Source organism: Emys orbicularis, chromosome 24, assembly GCF_028017835.1.
Source record: "Emys orbicularis isolate rEmyOrb1 chromosome 24, rEmyOrb1.hap1, whole genome shotgun sequence".
Classification (NCBI taxonomy): domain Eukaryota; kingdom Metazoa; phylum Chordata; order Testudines; family Emydidae; genus Emys; species Emys orbicularis.
Window position 1 is genome coordinate 10,216,268 of NC_088706.1, and position 14,461 is coordinate 10,230,728.

Here is a 14,461-nt window from a genome sequence, read left to right on the forward strand (position 1 = left end):
GGGGTGGGGTTCTGGAGGGCAGTTAGGAGCAGGGGTCCCAGGAGGGGGCAGTCAGGGGACAAGGAGCGAGGGGGGGAGTTGGGAGTTCTGGGGGGGGGGGGCTGTCAGGGGGCAGGAGTGGGGAGAGGGATCAGAGCAGTCAATGGGACAGGGAGCAGAGGGGTTTAGATGGGTCGGGAGTTCTGGGGGGGGCTGTCAGGGGGTGGGGAGTGGTTGGATGGGGCGTGGGAGTCCCAGGGGTCTGTCTGGGGGTGGGGGGGTGGATGAGGGTTGGAGCAGTCAGGGTACAGGTAGGGGGTAGGGTCCTAGGGGGCCAGTTAGGATGGGGGGAGGGTCTCAGGAGGGGGCAGTCAGGGGACAAGAGGCAGGGAGGCTTAGGTAGGGGGTGGAGTCCTGGGGGGCAGTTAAGGGCGGGGTCCCAGGAGGGGGCAGTCAGGGGACAAGGAGCGGGGGGAGGGTTGGGGGTTCTGAGGGGGGCGGGAAGTGGGAGGGGCAGGGGCGGGGCTAGGGCGGGGCTCCTCCCGTCCTCTTTTTTGCTTGCTGAAATATGGTAACCCTACCTGACTTATCCAAGGGCCATATCAATCTGTAAAGAATTAGACCTTGGAAAGCCAAGCAGCTTGCACTGCGTCCAAGGGGAAACTCAGCCCTGCAGTGTTGGGGTCAGGGTCCTTCGGGGCAGCTTGAATTTACCCCATGGGAACTCTGGTGGAAGCTGCTGCTTTGATCAGCTGGGCCTTACCCCCTTCTCAGCAACCATCAACTGCAGCTATTTCGTTACCGGGCCTCCCCAACTATTATTAGCTGCCAGTGGGGACTTCCCTTGCTAGTTCACACACTTGCCATTACGCTGTTCACACAGGCCGGCTCACTGCGCACGGGGCGGACGTTGACGGCGCTTGGGACACTGCACTCACCCTTGAGGAGCTCTTCGTTCATTCCCCCAAGGCTTTGGGGAGGATGATCCCACCTGGGAAAGCACTTTGTACTGCTGGGATTATAGTTGGGCTCCTGGCTTTCTTCTGGAGAGACACCTTTAACCCAGGTAGGCGGAGAGAGGAAACAGACAGAGCTTGGAAAGAGGCTTCCGGTGGGTGTGGGGGGTGGGAGAGAGAGAGAGAGTGGGTGTGTGGGTGTGGCTGAGAGCCATTGAACCAAACTGTAAAGCTTGTCTGTGATGGAAACCACCTCTCCCAGCACCTATGGAAGGTGAATGGGGGACGGGGAGTGTTCCCAAACTGTGGTCTGTGGAACGCTTGCCTGTGGTCTAGAGACAGCTGTCTGACCAAAGGGAGCTGCCTGTCCTTGTTTCCACCTGCAGAGAAGAGCCGGGAATGGGCGACAGAGGATGGATCGCTTGATGCTTGCCTGTTCTGATCATTCCCTCTGGGGCACCTGGCATTGGCTACTGTCAGAAGACAGGACACTGGGCTAGATGGACCTTTGGTCTGACCCAATATGGCCGTTCTTATGCCTGTGAAAGAAGCTGGGATCAAGAAAGAGCCAGCCTAGCTGTATTTATTAGGGGCCATTGCTATATGCTAGGTACAGGACAGGCAGTGTGGTCTAGTGGGTACTGCACTGGGCTGTAACTCAGGAGACCTAGGTTCTATTCCCTTCTCTGCCACTGACCAGCTGTGTGACCTTGGGTATGTCACTTTCCTTGTTTTGCTCTGTTCTCCCTCTTCCCATTTTTTGTCTCTTTAGATCATAATCTCTCTCAGTGCTTCATTTCTCCATCTGTAAACTGGGCAAGCCCCTTCGTTTTCCGTTTAAACCCGTTTTTACTGAAAAAATCCCGGGTTTTACAAAAAGTATTATTCCTTTTTTTCCGATTTTCACCCTACTCTTGTATTATTCAAATATATAAAAATAACTGGTTTTATTAGGGAAATACAATACATTGCATGAGATCTATGTATTATGATAATACATTAGTCTGTATGTATATGCAAAGCTGCCTGTTGAAATAAGGCTATGTAATAGTCTAGAAGATACACACAATAAACAAACAGGCCTGCACGCAATCTCTGAAGTGTGTGCGCATCTGAATGTACTGATGAATGTCACGCCCGCCATGTACACATCTCAAGCTGTTAGCAGATAACGGTTTAAAGATTTGACACACTGAAATGGGAAGAAAATGAAAATCTGTCACAGAATACGTTTCAGAACACAAGAAAGTATTCAGAAGTTTAAAAAAAACCAAAAACAGGGGAAAAGGATGAAGTTGAGTGTATGTGCTGCAAATGGTGTATCCCAATTATTAAATGTAAATATTTATAGGCTAATAGTTCTAAGTCTACAACAGTAAAACTTTTTATTCAAATGAACAGTTTTATTTGGGGATTAGAGATATACTGTTTTCGTAAACTGAGAGAGGTGTTTTGAGTTCTGTTTTTGTTCTGCAGCAAACCACATTGAATTCCATTCATCAAAGCATTAATCTACTGACTACTTTTTCCTCTGTCTTTCCATCCACCAAAATAAACCCTGATATTTACCCAGAAAAAATTATTAATAGTTTTTTCCACCAATTTTCACCCGTTTTTGTTGATGTAGAAATAAACACAGATCAATTCCTGAGAAAATAAATAAAATAAAAACTGAAAACAAAGGGCCCTAAAAATAGGTAATAACAGTGCTTGCTGTTTATTTAGACTGTGAGCTCTTTGGGGCAGGGACTGTCCTCAATACGTGTACGTACAGCGCCTAGCACAGACTAACTCTGATCTCAGTCGCTGTCGTACAGATAATAAGGAAAGAGGTACTACTGGTTGCCAGCAGGAGTGACCAGCTCCCATCAGGTGCATCCCCGGGTAGGGGAACAGATAGGGGAACGTACTGCAGATATGCAGGACAGCTGCAAATGCTCAGTAAGTGGTCACAGACCAACTGGTGACATCTTTGCACAGGCGGGGTAGCGTAGCTGGTGGCACAGCTATCTCTATACAATGCTACTTAGGCCCAATGATGAGGATGTCCAGGTGAATAAAGACCGCTTTAATATAAGTCTTACTGGGGCAGATGGGACTCTTCAGCCGTGTCAGGCAGCTCACCTAAGAGAAGGGAAACGCCGATTTCAAACCCAAGGCATCAGGCATGGACAGCGAGGGTGTGAAGCCTGTGAAGACATGCTCATGTGAACTGATATCCATGTTAAGTGTACCCCAGAGGGCTAGGGTGTTCCCTGCGAGCAGCACACAACAGCCTTCCTTGCGTATTGTAACAGGGCAAGGAGCAAGTGAGTAAGCTGAGATCTGTACGTTGGAAAGTAGGAACGCTGGCTGGGAGAAGTTTGGAGCTATGTCTGGTCTTAAAGGGGAGAAGAATAAATGTGACATGTGCAAGAGACCAACTGGAAGGGTTGCAAAGCCAAGATGCTGGCGGAGGGTTACAAAATCCTCAGGGAGTTCAACATCCTAAAACGGTATTGGGGTTTGTAGCGGGGCGGCCTGGCTCCCAGCCGCCCCTGGGAGGGACGAGCCAGAACAGCCGCCAGAGTGGGCGGAGCCACCGCCGCCTGTCTCCGCCCCCCGGAAGTCAAGGGGCGGGACAGGAACTATAAAAGCCAACCCACAGCGCTCAGTACCTGGCCGGCAGCGGGAGAGGACAGATGCTGGTGCCCGAGCTCCCGCGGGCCTGAGCCTGCCCAGAGCCCGGTATCCGGAGGAGGACTGGCCGAGTCTGCCCAGAGCCCGGTATCCGGAGGAGGACTGGCCGAGTCTACCCAGAGCCCGGTATCCGGAGGAGGACTGGCCGAGCCGACCCCGAACCCCGTATCCGGAGGAGCGGCCTGAGCCAAGCCCCGCCGAGAGTCTGGAGGACCCGATCCCCCTACCCAGTGCTCGGAGTCCGGAGGAGCCCATGGTCTGGGACACGGCAGACGAGACTCAGGACGTGCAGGTACCTATGGAGGAGGAGATGGGAAGTGGCCCAGGGGTAGCAGACCCCGAACCTATGTCAGTGTGTTGCGGTCAGGATGCCCACTGACCCCGCCGCAGACGGACTGCTGCGGATAGGGCCCCGGGCTGGAACACAGTGGAGTGGGTGGGCCTGTGTTCCCCCCTGCCACCCCACGCCGGGTGGCAGTCTCTCCTCCTCCCTAACCCTGGGCCTCTGAGAGACTGATTGCTTGCTGCCCCGCCCTGACCTAGGGCCTGGGCTGCCACTACTTGTGTGCTCAGCCCCCTGCCACAGGGCCTGAGCTTTGAACTATTACTTGTGTGCTCAGCCCCCTGCCACAGGGCCTGAGCTCTGAACTATTACTTGTGTGCTCAGCCCCCTGCCACAGGGCCTGAGCCTTAAACTGTTATTGGCTTTGCAGCGGGGCGGCCTGGCTCCCAGCCGCCCCTGTAAGGGACGAGCCCCACCCTGGAACGTCTACAGGGTTGTTCTGGATGAAACCATGCAGAAGCATGTGATAGAGGTTACCAGAAGGTTGGACGGACTGATATGTGTCAGACTGTTCTGGGAAGAGGTAACGAGCCATATAATACGGGGGTATTTACTAAAGTTAGGAGAGGATCAAAGACTAAAAGAGGAGTTTTTTGATGAGTTGTTGTCCTTTATTGGAAACGTACCATCCAACGAGAAGATAATTATCAGAGCAGATCTAAATGCGCATGTTGGAACTGGAAAGACTGGATATGAAACTCCATGGAGGGCAAAGAACTGGAAACAGAAACTCCAAGAGAGCATGATCCTACAGACTTGTCTTGCTCTGGGCTTGGTGATCGTAAACACACACTTACAGAAGAGGGAAAGCCACCTTGTAACTTATGCTGGTGGAGGATACAAGTCCCAAATGGATTTCCTTTTAATGAGAAGAAGCAACAGATCATGAATAATCAATTGGAAGGTAATACCCAGCAAGTGCATTGTGAGACAGCACAGACTTCCCCTTATGGACATCAGAATGCGGAGACTTTGGAAATACCTGAACGCCTGGGCTCCAAAAAGGCCTAAGCGTTGGAAACTTAAAGATGGTAGTGAAAAATCCTTCAAACAAGGAGAAAGGCATAGACTTACTGACACAGGGATGTGTGGAGGATGCCTGGTTCAAACTAAAGTCGGCTCTGCTGGAAACGGCACATGAAGTCCTAGGAGTGAGGAAACCAGTAGCAGATAGGATAAGAAGAGAGACTTGGTGGTGCAATCCTCAAGTTCAAGAATCCATTGAGGGGGAAAAATAAGATCACCTTCAAAAAAGGGCAGGCCAATAGCTTGAGCGGTGATAAGATGGCATTTTTTGAGGCAAAAAAGGAGGCTAACAGAAGTGTTTTGCAGCAGCTAAAAGTATGGTCTGTGACAAACTATATAACTGACTAGGAGGACATGAGGGAGGGAAGACCATCTGTAGACTCACCAAGGCAAGAGAGAAGATGATGAGGGATGTGAACAAGTTTGCTTACATTAGAAATGAATATGGCATATTGCTAATGAATGGGGAATCAATCAACAAAGTTTGGAGTGATTATTTTGCAAGAGTGATGAATGAGGAATTAAGGACATGTAAGCCGAACTTGGATGTGATAAATTACATAGAATCATAGAATTGTAGGACTGGAAGGGACCTCGAGAGGTCTTCTAGTCCAGTCCCCTGCACTCAAGGCAGGACTAGAAGGCATAAATGAAGAAGTTGAAGAGGCGCTTAGGAAAATGAAATAGGAGAAAGCATCTGGCCCAAATGAAGTATCAGTGGATGCGGTGAAGTCCTTGAGAAGCAAAGGCATCAAGTATTTTACAAGTTTGTTCCATGATATTCTTAAGAAAGAGAAAATGCCAGATGAGTGGCATAAAAGCTTTGTGGTGCCTACTTTTAAACACAAAGGAGCTATTACACGGTGTGTTAATGATCTCCCAATTAAGCTGATGTCACAAGCTATGGAAGTAGTGTGGGAGAAGATTATTAAAAAGTGTCTGTGTGGGATGGTTGATATCTGGAATGGTCTCTTGCCATACTTCCTATCTTTCCTACGCAGTGAGATAGTTTCCAATCTTGAGCGCTCCCTGCATCAGTAATTGTAATTCCTCTCTTCTTGTGCTCTCTCCCCCTCCCCACCCCTTAAGACAGCATCTCTGGTGCCCGAGTTCTCCTGACTGGAGCCAGCGCTGGGATCGGAGAGCAGATGGCATATCATTACTCCAGGTTTGGTGCTGAAATAGTTCTGACTGCCAGGAGGGAAACCCTGCTTCAGAAAGTAAGAGCCTCCTCACACAGTAGAAAGCAGAAGGGGTGAAGATGTGGCCATTAAAAAAAATAGGATGTAGAGCTAGTCAGAAATGTTCCACCAAAACTGTCCTTTGACAGAAAATGGGGGGTTTGACAAAATGAATTTTTACATGAAAAGTGTCTGCTTTCTGTAGAAAAATCTCGATTTTTGTCTTCGCTGAAAAACACTCCCAAATCAAAATTGTTCAATTCTGAAATGCCTCTGCTGTACTTTTTGGGAGCTGTAGTTTGGGTGCCTTGTGCTCCCATTCTTATCTATGGGCCAAAATCTCCAGCCAGACTTCATATCCCATGATGCAGTGCCACCATATGACTGCCATGATGCACCACCTCCCCTCACCAAGAGGGGATGCTGTGGTGCATCATGGGAGATGTAGTCCAAGAGGGACCCCAACCTATAGAGGAGACATGGGAGCATGTGACTCTGGACTACAACTCCCATGAGGCACTGGAGCAGCATTTCGGAATTGAAATATTTCTGTTCTCAAGCAAAATATTTGACTGAAAACTCAAAATTTTCTTTGAGGAGATAAAAAAGCATTTTCCAACCAGCTCAAATAAGTTGGAAATACAAACTCATCCATCTCTGGAGTACGGAAATCATGTGAGAACAGGCCCAATGTAAGGTTCTGAGCTGATGGGAAGGTAAATGTAAGAACGTTGCACTAGGCCTGGGCTCACCTAAGCCTGTTGCAGTGTCTCGTTCGGGCTTCGTTCACATTAAGTATTGGGGGTAGCCGTGTTAGTCTGTATCCACAAAAACAACAAGGAGTCCGGTGGCACCTTAAAGACTGACAGATTTATTTGGGCATAAGCTTTCGTGGGTAAAAAACCCACTTCTTCAGATGCATGGAGTGAAAGTTACAGATGCAGGCATTATATAATGACACATGAAGAGAAGGGAGTACCTGACAAGTGGAGAACCAGTGTTGACAGGGCCAATTCAATCAGGGTGGATGTAGTCCACTCCCAATAATAGATGAGGAGGTGTCAATTCCAGGAGAGGCAAAGCTGCTTCTGTAATGAGCCAGCCACTCCCAGTCCCTAGTCAACCCAAATTAATGGTGTTAAATTTGCAAATGAATTTTAGTTCTGCTGTTTCTCTTTCTCAGATTAAGGTAGGTCATGAATTTAAAGCACAATAGCTATTCTGGAATAGTTTTTCATGTGGGCACTCTTATTCTGGGTTAATGTAGGGTGTTAATTTAGTGTGTTATAATTATTCCTTGGTTAATTTCCTCATGTAGACAAGTCCTTTAATGTAAATGAGAATCGCACCCTTTTGGGTTGGATGGAAGTAAATGTGGGTGTGAAGTTTGTGACTTTGTTCATAGTTGGCTCTTCTTGACCATGGCATGAAAACAGTGAGGTGAATGAAGTAACAGCCCCTTGTCTCTCCCCACCAAAAAAAGTAGACTCAGATCTGTCTGTTGTTGTTCCTCTAGGTGACGGAGAAATGCCTGCAGCTGGGAGCAAAGAAAGTCTTTTACATCCAGGCCGATATGTCTTCCCCTCAAGCCCCAGAAAAGGTGGTGCAGTTTGCTTTGCAAAAACTGGGTGCGTATTGGCCGTCTGAAGAAAAGCGACTGATGCTGGGGGAGAACAGGTGTCCATGTGAAAGTCAGGCTGAGACTATAACAGTTCCAGGTCCCCCGGGGCTGGAGGAAAATATGGTTGCAGCTGTCTTGTTCTGAATGGCCCGATGGGAAAGGTTCGCTAATAATACCGAATTCCTGGGTCTGATTCTCATTCACACCAAGGCTCCGCTAACGTAAAGCGCCCTTGAAGTGGGTGTACATTCATACCCATCGCACCCTGCCAGAGCAGCGTTAAGGGGCCTTGCCTCAAACGAAAGTCAAGCCCTCTGTCCTTCAGGGGCGTTAGCTGATTAACCCTCACGATGCTTCTCTGAGGAAGGGGTGGAGGGAGGGCAGTATTGTTCTCATTTGACATGGGGAAACTGAGGCACAGCACGGTTCAGGTCAAATTCATACCTAGTTACTACGGTGGCTGGTACCATATAAATACCAGCGAGAGTAGATCAGACAGATCTGGCCTAGCTGGAGACTGTTGTTCCCATGTACGTTGTGTGTGTAATGAGCTCTCAGTCCAGTTCTTAACGGACACATGTCCACATCGCAGACAGCACCATCCCAGGTGCGCCTTCTCATTGGTAGCCTCCGCCAGGGGGCCAAGGACTCATTGGGCTGTGGAGGTGGAACCTTTGGGAGTGGGTCCCTCTGGATTGAGGTGGAATCCAATAGGTGGGACAATGCGGGCAGACGTTCCCTGGGCCAGGAGGGAAGCCAGGCTGCAGAAGGCCGGAGCAGGCTTCAGCAGAGGTCTTTGTCCTCCCGGGATGCCAAGGCTGGAAAGGAAGGATGGCCCAGTGATTAGAGTATTAGCCTAGGACTTTGGCTTCAATTCCCTGCTCTGCCACAGCTTTCCTAGGTCACCTTGGGCAACTCACTTCATCTCTCTGTGGCTCAGTTCCCCATAATACCCTGCCCTGCTTCACAGGGCGTTATGAGGGTAAATACATTAGAAAGTACCTTAGATAGGTCCTCATGTGATTCTATCTTTCTCTGGATCATGCCTGGCCCAGCTGCTCTCAGGCTGCGTCATCCTAACTGGGAGCTGCAGTCCTGAGAAGGTCTCTATGCACCCAGCTCCCTCTGTACATCCTGCCTCGAGCCGGGTAACGCAGCAGGAAATTCAAGATTCCCAGGTCACAAGCCGCCAAACACGGCTTCCCTTGCTGTGTGACTCCCTTGAAGGGTTTGCTTTTATTTACTACAAGCATGGGGGGCGGGGGGTGGCTTTTCCTGTCCTGCGCTGGCTCTGCAATTGATCCGTTGACGCCGTGTTGCCTTGGTCAGAGGCAGGCGAGTGGGAGTCAGGACTCCTGGGTTCTGCTCCTGGCTCCAAGGGTGACCTGGGTTTATTCTCTTTTGGCCTGACGTGTCTTTGTGGAGCCCCCCTCACTGTCGTGGCTGAGTGCCTCGGTGTCCCCACTTCAGCCAGTGATGTATGGGTGTGTGAGGAGGGTGCCTGGTGTGTCTATTCCAGCCTGGTAATGGTTGCAGTCTCAGCAGTGCCTTTGATTGATAATGGGGTGCAAACTGGGTCTAGCCAGCTCCAGCTGCCTAGCGCCCAAGGCGCAGCTTGTGCCCCAGGGGACACTCAGCGATGCCTGCAGCTGCCCTCCTCTTTTGAAATGGAGATGCAGCTTGCAGGGACTACACTTCCCACCATGCAATGCTTCACCTGGAGCCAAGGGGCACTGGAAAGAGACACCCACGGCCATCTCTCTAGGTGCTGCCTGGGGGGTCCTGAGGAGTTGCCTTGACTGGGCACATCCTGGGCTCCAGCTGATGGACCTCTTCCCAGCAGCCCAAAGGAAAGAGCTGGCTGGTTTGCTTCCCCCTTTATGCTGCATCTCTTGGCCCAAGGATGGTCCCGACCCTGACCCTGACCCCCATCCTGCTCTGCTGCTTGCAGGGGGACTGGATCACCTGGTGCTGAACCACATTGGCGGGACCCCTTTCCAGATGTGGGATGGAGACGTGGAACACACCCGCTGGCTCATGCAGGTTGGTTTCTGCAGCCGAGAGCGGGCTTTCCTGGGATCGGCCTCGCTTTCAGAGACGCGGGGCAAATGCAGACTGGGGGCAACTCCACTGAAGTGGGGCCCCTTGACTCTAAATAGGGGTGAAAGGAAAAGGTCCGTAATGCTTTGCTGCTGATTCAGAAGGCTGCTGAGATGTGAGGCAGGTAGCTGATCTGGTTAGGTCATTGCCACTTATCTCTCTCTCTCTCTCTCTCGGTCTGTCTTTCTGATTTCTAGGGCACCAATCAGTGTAGTAGCTAGTGAGGGTGTGTAACATGGCAGTCAGTGGCTCCTAGGACCCTGCTTACAGATGCAGGGTTTTCTGTTGAATCACTCCAATGTACAGCCAGCTATTCTATAGATATATGGGCCTATGCCATGGTAACGAACTGATTTATATGCTAATAAGCTTGAATTAAGAGGCCTAGTAGGAGAAGGGCACCCCAACATTAGTAGGGTGAGGAAATACAGATAAGGAAAAGGGCTCAAACACCTACTGAATGTGCATTAGGCATTGCAGGCGTTAGCGTAACCTCTGATTAAAAGGTGGCACTCGGCCCATGCACTCCAGGGAGATTTCCTGGAACGTGCCAGGCCAAGGACCACTCGTGGGTCATCTTACCTACTATGGGGCTCCCCACAAAGGATGGTATGAGTATGCAAGTTCTGGCTGCTTGTATTATCTATATCTAGTTTGCTATGTTGTAGAGTTTGTGATAGTGCTGATAGTGCTAATAAAACTATTGCAAATTCAAAAGGTCTTCCCTAAGTATGAGTGTCTCTCCCACATATACCAGGGCCCTCACTCTGAAATTAATCATACTGTGATGGATCTAGAGGCAAGCAAACACTGCCAAACCATGGAATGTTAAATTGGGAAATCAAAATAATACTTAACCAATAGATCAGGCAACGGATGTCAGGTTTTAGAACCCTAGAGATGCTGAGCTGTTTTACTGACTCATCTGGGAGGCCAGATCAGTTGAGTCCTACTAGCTCCATTCCAGAATATGAAAGGGCTTGAGCCTCTTCTCAGAAGAAGTAGTAGGGGTCAGGGTAGAGAGATCCTGCAGGGGGGAAAAACAGTCAAGCTCAGGAGAAAACTTAGGCTGATGGTTATTCTTTGTTAATTAAGTTCACAATAAAGGTAAACCCAGGAAGAGGGTAACTTTGGACCAAAGCCAGGGTGTTAGGAGCAGGGTGGGGAATGCCACTGTCTAGCAGGCTGAAAACCAGAGAACAGCTAGCTGCTCCTTGTTACACGTAGCGACTCAAGGAATCCTTGGGTATATGTGCAGCAATAACCTTAACTCTGACCCCTCCTCGTTAATCTGAAATCTTAAAGCGCCCAAAAATGTAGTGTTCCTATTATCCTATCAGTCCAGACCCCCAGATAGGTGCAACCTTTCCCTGGATGCTTTATGTAGCAAATCAAGCACCCCGCCCCTTTCATTTCATGACCTTTGTAATGAGTGGGTGACCCCATCCCCAGCCCTCCCACTGAACAGATGTTTAGTTTTGGCTTTGGCTGCCACGTTCCCATTCCGTTCACGTCTCATCTCCTTTCATTCCAGGTGAATTTCCTGAGTTATGTGGCCTTGGCATCTGCAGCTCTTCCCATCTTGGCTGAGAGTAAAGGATCTCTGATTGTAGTTTCTTCCGTCTCAGGTCAGTGCTTGAAACCTGCACAGAGCTGTGGCTGATAAAGATGCAATGCCTCAGCTTGATCCTGAATGAGTTTCTAAGCCCTGCCTGCAGCAGTCTTCAGAATTGCAGCGTGAATGGGACTCTGGCCCTTGCTGGGGCATTTCTGGATTACATCATTTCATGTTCCTGTAGGGCTTCCCACCTTCAGAGCACTTCCTGGGGCATATACCCACAGCTGTGGCCGAGTGTATGGGAGGGCAGCAGCCAAACCACCACACTAGATATTTTGGCCAAGAGTGTGAACTGATTACTACAGGCGGGGGGGCAGCCCGAACAGCAAGGAATCTTTCCCCCCCACATGCATGATGATTGTCCTGGTGCATTATGGGATTGGATGTTTCCGTCTTCTGATGCATCCACTGCTGGAGATGAGGAAACTTGTCTAGCTGGAGCAACGGTCTGATGCAATGTAGCAAATCCTCTGTTCTTATGTATTCCTTCCAGGGGGTTCTCTCCCAGCTGTGCCCTCACCCTCAGTCAGGCTCTGCCAGACGTTTCACTTGGTTTCCTCTCCTCGTGTTTTCCTTTCTAGGGAAAATCTCAACTCCCTTCACAGTCTCTTACTCCGCCACCAAGTTCGCTCTGGACGGATTCTTTAGCTCCCTGCGCCATGAGCTCGCCATGCAGAAGCAAGATGTGTGCATCACCCTCTGCATCTTGGGGCTGATCGACACCGAAATGGCTTTGGAGAAGACGAGGTGCGTGTGTGTGCACAAGAATGGGTGCGCATGTATGTGGGCGTTCGCACGTGTGCAAGAGAATGTATGGTGCGAGAATGTTTGCATCGGTGTGTGTATTCCTGCGTGGGCGTACATGAGTGTGAGTGTAGCGTGCACACGTCTGTGTATGTATTCGTGCGTTCATGGATGAGTGTGGAAGGGTGTGCGGGCATGAGCGTCTGGATACGTGCATCTGGGTGGATTGGTGCATGCGTGTGAGTGTGTACAGCCCTGTGGAGCTGGTTTGCATCTTTCACTCCTGAGATGTCCGTTTGCACAGAGCAGGCCAGCGCGGTGACGGGGGGGTTGTATGACCGGGTCATTGTTCCCTTCCAGGGACAAGGTGTACATGAGCGCCTATCCCGCTGCTGAAGCCGCGCTGACCATCATCAAAGGCGGAGCCACCAGGGCACGGGAGGTGTTCTACCCCTGGTGGCTGGAGCTGCTGTGCCACCTGCGGGATTGGTTTCCCGACCAGAGGGATGTCGTTATACAGAGCTTCTATAACTACACCAGCGCCTGAGTGATGCAGAGCTGCCATTCCCTTCGCCCTGCAAATACAGGCGCAAGGCCCTCGCCTCCTGCTGAGGTCAATGTCAGCCATTGGCTTCAGTGCGAGCAGCATTTGGATCTGGAACAAAAAATGTCAGGAAATCATTGGCTAAGGGTCCAGTAGCAACCTTAGCTCTGATCCCTCCTCTGTCCCCATCAACCTTATCTCTCACCCCTCCTCTGTCCCCATCAACCTTAACTCTGACCCGTCCTCTGTCCCCATCAACCTTAGCTCTGATCCCCCCTCCATCCGTATCAATGTCTGACCCTTCCTTCCTCCCCATCAACCAGTCTCTGACCCTTCTTCCATCACCATCGACCTTAGCTCTGATCCCTCCTCTGTCCCCATCAACCTTAACTCTGACCCCTCCTCTGTCCCCATCAACCTTAACTCTGACCCCTCCTCTGTCCATATCAATGTCTGACCCTTCCTTCCTCCCCATCAACCAGTCTCTAACCCTTCTTCCATCACCATCAACCTTATCTCTGATCCCTTCTCTGTCCCCATCAACCTTAACTCCGACCCCCCCTCCATCCTTTTGAACATCTGACTGCTCCTCCCTTCCCATCAACCTTAACTCTGACCCCTACTCTGTCCCCATCAACCATAACTCTTTACCCGTTCTGCTCCCTGTTTATATTCCATGCATGCTCCAAAGACCTTACACAGTCGTCTAACCGACACTGCCTCAGCTTCTCATACCCCTGCCCCTTGCCGTGTTGACTCCAGCCTCTGCGGCCTCACCCATCCATTCATATGGGCTGGAGTCTCCCCTCTGCCCCAGCCCATGATGTCCCAGGGCTAGGGATAAAGACTCCCCACTTCTCCGATGCAGGATAGAAACCATCCTCCCAGCTGTGTCACCCCCACCTCAAAGACAATCTCCCCTCCCCCGTAGGAGGCAGACCTTCCCAGTGGGATAAAGCCTGGAGTCCCTCCCATCCCATTCCAAGGGCTCAGGGCCCTGGGATTGGCGAGCAGGGGGCTTGGACACCTTTCAGGAGGGGATATATGTTCACCATAAAAGATGGACGATGGCACCTTCCCCAACCCCAGGCCAACTCCATTCGGCCTCTTCTCCCCTTCCCCTCTTGGCCAATAAGACATGGGTGCTAGCCCAGAAGTCCCCCTTGTGTGTGAGTCAGGGGGTTCCCCCGGCTATCACTGAGCAAGAAGAAAGTGGGGTGCTCCGCTCGGGGATGGGGGGATTTGCTTGGAGGTCTCTCCCCTGCCTGGTTGGCCAGAGCAACAGGCAGAGACAATGCTCCCAGCTCCTGCCCCCTGCTGGCTGGTAATGAAAGGGAATGCAGAAGAACCAGTATGCGCCCAACATGTGACCACATCCTACCAGCCAGGTCCAAGGTTCAGCCAGCACGCCCTTTCCAGCTGCGCTCTAAGCTCCTTACCCAAACGCAGGTGGAGTCAACGGGATCAGGACCCAGTGGCCTGATTGTCAGCAGCACCAGCCACCATAGGCGCCAACCTTCCCCGGCGCCGGTGGGAGATTGCGCCCCCCTGTCCCCAGCCCCGCCCCGACTCCACCCTTGCCCCGCCCTGCCCCCATTCCAACCCCTTCCCCAAAGTCCCCGCCCCAACTCCACCCCATCCCTGCCTCTATTGGACCCCTTCCCCAGATC

The 14,461-nt window shown here is 51.0% G+C and overlaps 1 protein-coding gene across 1 annotated transcript; it reads left to right on the forward strand.

Moving 5' to 3' along the window:
* Positions 1–960: 960 nt before the first annotated feature.
* On the forward strand, positions 961–13,335 carry HSD11B1L (hydroxysteroid 11-beta dehydrogenase 1 like). The gene is made up of 7 exons (XM_065422200.1): positions 961–1,045; positions 6,073–6,203; positions 7,681–7,792; positions 9,737–9,828; positions 11,420–11,513; positions 12,085–12,250; positions 12,608–13,335. The coding sequence occupies exons 1-7, from the start codon at positions 961–963 to the stop codon at positions 12,792–12,794; spliced, it is 867 nt and encodes a 288-aa protein (XP_065278272.1). The 3' UTR covers positions 12,795–13,335.
* Positions 13,336–14,461: the final 1,126 nt, after the last annotated feature.